Below are 5,000 nucleotides of genomic sequence, written 5' to 3'. Positions count from 1 at the left end.
CACACGTTCATAATCCCTCTTTGTACCTGAAGAAAGCCATGGTGCTGCCCGTCTTGAGCGATCCATACTTGATCTTGGTCTGCTTGGCGAGGTCCTCCGCTGACTCGATGGGAGAGTCCATGCGCTCGACGGTGAGGAAGGCGGCGAGGTTAGCGGTGTACGACGAAATCATGATCAGAGTGAAGAACCACCACATGCCGGCCACCATGCGGGTCGATACAGCTCTGTGGAAGGGGGAGAATTCGTTGTCGTTTTATGCATTGTTGTAAGTGTTTGTAGGGTGTGCGTGTACGTGGTTATTTATTTAGACCTGTGGCTCTCAATCTTTTGGTGTCATTTAGGCCAACATCTTCTGACAGGTCACTCGTCCCAGTTTATTTCTTCGGATTGTTCGCCCATCGTAACATCCTCTGCTGCAGACGGTTGCAATGCAGGTATTTTTTGTATATATATATTTGAAAATAAACTATGTTACTACATTATAGATTTTTTCTATCGACGAATATTTTACTAATTTAACATTCACTAAGAAATTTGTCTGCCAGGGTAAATTTACTCCAGGGAAGGAACTGCATGTGTGATGGAAAATCTGAGAGATACATACATGCATAACTGTAATTTTCTGTACGTAGTTTAGCTCTGCTATGTACTGTTATGGATACAAGAACTTAATTAAGTCTTTGCGTAACATATATGCGTCGCTACTTGTGTTTGTAAAACCATGAATATTGCTACACCCCTTCTACACTGTCTTCTGATAAATTTCTGTGACATCCATCTGATATCTGACGTACTGTGGAAGGAAGTCACAGCCTTGCTGCATAAGGGAGCCGATGGCGAACCACAGGCAGTTGAGGATAGTGAACTGGTTCTCCAGCGTGTCGGGGTCGGGGTCGCACGGGTGGGGGTTCTGCCACTCGTACGGCGTGAACCTGCGAGGAAGAAAGAACCAGTTAGTGGTTCTCGACACCTCATGGCAACCAGAACATGATAAGTCCTGCATTAATACCAATCAATCCTTCGGGAAAAAATGTCTCACGGATGAAAATATCAATAATAATAATAATGATAAAAAAAAAAAACAGATAATGACCAGAAGAAGGTAACTCACCTGGCAAGAATATACATGAGGATGGAGACGCCGACGTAAGCAGTGATCATGTAAATCCAGACCTCGAGGGAAAGAGGCGACAGGAAGGAGAAGAGGGAAGGCGCCATCTTCTGGGGTTTCTTGTACAAAATGGAAATCCCGAGGTTCATGAACGGCATCGTGAAGTCGACCACTTGCTCGCGTTCGTAGTTGATAGTTAAGTCCGTAATGGCCATGTCTGCGCGCTGTGAACAAGAGAGAGGGGGGGGGGGGAGGTAGTGTTAATGGCCAATGGTCGGGTAAGTGGTTTGTGGTGTTTAATTATTGCTGTGTGTCGGTGGATTTTATGTATGTAACATGTATATTTTTCCTTTTTTATTTACTGAGCGTTGTGTTACGAAAAGAGATATATTTTAAATGTTGATTGGCCTTTTCTACATCAAGAGGGAAACAAACCATCGATAATATTTTCGAAATTATGTCTTGAAATGTGGTCTCCGCACCTTTGTCAAACAAACTTTGTTACTGCAATATGGTAATGAACATGGAAAGGGAGAAAAATAGGCACACATAAACACACACACACACACACTACCACAATCACACTACCACAATGATTAGCCATTTCTACATCAAGAAGGAAACAAACACACACACAATCACACACACAATCACACACACACACACACACACACACACACACACACAATTACACCCACAATCATCCACACACACACACAATCACACCCACACCCAACACAAAAGACGCCCACCCGCCCACGCCCTCAGCCCGACTCACATGCTCGAGCAGTTCCCTGATCATGCCGTTCCACTCTCCCGTCTCCGCGTTCTTGGAGCCGTAGGCGTTGGAGGCGACGGGGACGACGGTGAAGTTGAACTTGAGGATGCTGGCGATCTCCGTCAGGAGGTCGAGGCAGAAGCCCTCGAAGCGGTCGTTGCCGGCGAGGTCCTCCGCGTTCTCCTTCTGCATGATGTAGGGGTCGTTCTGGGGGTAAAAGGGGAGGGGTGAGTTCCTTGGATTCGTGGCTTTGTGTATATATATATGTATATATATATATGTATATATACATACATACATATACGTATATGTATATATGTATATATATAATATATACATACATATATATGTGTACACACACACACACACACACACACACACACACACACACACACACACACACAATCACACACACACATATATATATGTAGATATACACACATGCAGTGGCCGCAAAAAATAAGAATGTTCATCCAGCGAAGTCAGGCATCTCTGCACGGTTTTCTGTTGCGAGTTTGACCAGCCAGTGGTCCTGGCTTCTCGCCAAAAGTTGATCAAAATTCTACGATAGATGTATGATTAAACATATTCCAGTTTAGCCTAACAGTCTGGGTCGAGGACAACTAACATTACACGAGAAAACACGTTGTTTAAGGTTATTAGAACAGCAGCTGTCTCGAGCGTATCTGCCGATATGGAGGTATCAAGACAGGCAATTTATAGCTAGAAAAGGCAGTGCCATACTAGCAGGCGAAATAAAAACGAGGAAACATGGTTTTGGAGCACCAAGGAAGACTTTTCCAAGGACAGACACGATGCTCAAGCCGAAAGGTGATGTCTTAACCTACTATAACAGCATCCACACTTAAGAACAAGCATCAAGGACGTGTCAATAAGGACCATCCGGCTTCGCCTTCAGAATGATTTCTGTTTACCTGACACGGCGCGTAACTGTGAAGCCTCTACTCACTAAAGTTATGAAGAAGAAAACAAATATTTTTTTGCAAGAGGTGTCGATAGTAGATACTAGCTTATTGGAAGAAAGTAATTTTGAGCGATGAAAGCATTTTCAGACTGGCGAAGGGAACTCCGTGCTGCTCTGCGGTCCGAAATACACAGATAAACATACGGTCAGCGTGATGGTTCCGGATTCTTTAATTGCGGATAAGGGATAAGGTCTATACCTTCTTCAAAAGAATGTTACAGCGAGTGAAAGTGATTACATAAATGTATTACGGGAGCATATGCCAGACCTTCGGGAAATTCATGAATATGATTATTTCATGTGCGATAACATTCCCTTCCCACCAGTCAGACACGGTCTAAGAGTTGCTAAATGACCGTGGGATTCATGTATCAAATTCGCCATAATTTGTGCCATAATGACCGCAGATAGTTTTGCAACAGAGGGGGAACAGGATCAAGTAATATTTGTAAGAAAAACACCTTAATAGTCAAACAAACAAACTGTTTACGGTTTATTTTCCTCCAAATGTTTTTTTTTTTTACGGCCACTGTATATATATAGATAAATAGATAGATAGATAGATAGATAGATAGAGACAACAGCAACAACAACAAAAAAATCCGGTTAATCACAAATTAAAAGCAAGAACCAACACCACAAAAAACAAATAAAGAAGCACTCAAAAAAAAAAAAAAAAAAATATATATATTATATATATATCCACAGACTAAACCAAAGGAAAGAAAAAAGCGTTAAAAAAATCTACAATCTAAACAACAACGACAACAAAAACTAAACAAAAAATCCACAAAGAAAGTTAAGAAAGAAAACTAAAGAAAGAAAGAAAACGAAAACGGAAAAATAATAAAGAAAAAAAAAAAATTCAAATATAAAAAAAAAAGGAAAATCCACGCCATTTCTCACAAAGGCCACGGACACGACGAGAGTCTTGTTCTGCAGTCCGTCGACCACCTTCTTCAGCGTCTCCTGGAAAGTCCTCGTGTAGTTGGCGCCCGTGTCCAGTCTCCACGTGCCGGCCTGTCAGGGAGTCGGGAGGAGAAGGTTATTGAAGGTCAGTGTGGGGGTGGGTGGGGGTGGGGGTTTGTGGGGGTGTGGGTGGGGGTATCGGGAAGTGGGTGTGGGGGGTGTGGGTGGGTGTGGGGATATTGGGAAGTGGGTGTGGGATGAGATGAGTGTGGGGAAGGTGTGTGGGTATGTGTGTGGTTGTGTGGGGAGGATGTGGGGGACGTGGGACTAAAGTGGGGGTATCGGGAAGTAGGTGTTTGTGGGTGTGGGGTGAGGTGGGGCAAGATATGTGGGTGTTTGTGTAAGGTATGTGGAGGAGGAGGTTATTGAAGATGGGTGTGGGAGTGTGTGGGGGACTGTGGGGATTGTGAGTGTGGGTGTGGATCGGGCATGGGGTGTGTGGGAGGGAATGAGGAGGTTGTTGGAGATGAGTGTGGGAGTGTGGGGATGTGAGGGAGGAGGGGGAGGGAGGGGTATGGGGAGGAGAAATGGTGAGGGGGGGTGTGTGTCTGTGTATCGTGTATAGTTATCATTACTGTCATTATTATAATTGTTATTTTATTATCATCATTATTATTGTTATTATTGTTATTATCATTATCATTATTATCATTACTATTATCATTATTGTTATTATAATTATCATTATTATCATTATCCTCATTATTATTATTATTGTTATTAATATTATTATTATTATTGTTATTACCATTATTATTATTATCATTGTTATTATGATAAGACATAATTATTATTGTTGTTGTTGCTGTTGTCATTATTATCATTATTGTTATTATTATTATCTTTATTATTATTGTTATCATTATCATTATTATTATTATTATTATTATTATTATTATTATTATTATTATTATTATTATTATTATCATCATTCTTGTTATTATCACTATTATTATAATTATGATTGTTGTTATCATTATCATTATCATTATATTATTATTATCATTGTTATCATTATCATTATTACTATCGTTCTTATAATTTTTATTATTATTATTATTATCATTATTATTATATTATTAGTATTTTCATTATCATTATAAACATCAATCAGTCAGTTATTTCACCATTATTATTATCTTTAGGGGATGGTAGGG

General features: G+C 40.5%; 1 protein-coding gene across 1 annotated transcript in view; it reads right to left on the bottom strand.

The window, feature by feature from the left end:
- The window catches only part of LOC125046325 (glutamate receptor ionotropic, kainate 2-like), a 257,819-nt gene that overhangs the window by 3,347 nt on the left and 249,472 nt on the right, over positions 1–5,000 (bottom strand). Inside the window, exons 11-15 of the mRNA XM_047644091.1 lie at positions 3,781–3,894; positions 1,890–2,096; positions 1,112–1,335; positions 795–932; positions 27–224 (exon numbers count right to left, since the gene is read on the bottom strand). Of these exons, the coding sequence (XP_047500047.1) occupies positions 27–224; positions 795–932; positions 1,112–1,335; positions 1,890–2,096; positions 3,781–3,894 (881 nt within the window). The remainder of the gene's footprint in view (positions 1–26; positions 225–794; positions 933–1,111; positions 1,336–1,889; positions 2,097–3,780; positions 3,895–5,000) is intronic.

This window comes from Penaeus chinensis, chromosome 4 (assembly GCF_019202785.1).
Source record: "Penaeus chinensis breed Huanghai No. 1 chromosome 4, ASM1920278v2, whole genome shotgun sequence".
NCBI classification, from domain to species: domain Eukaryota; kingdom Metazoa; phylum Arthropoda; class Malacostraca; order Decapoda; family Penaeidae; genus Penaeus; species Penaeus chinensis.
Note: the sequence above shows the minus strand (reverse complement) of the source record. Positions and strands in the feature narration are given on the sequence as shown.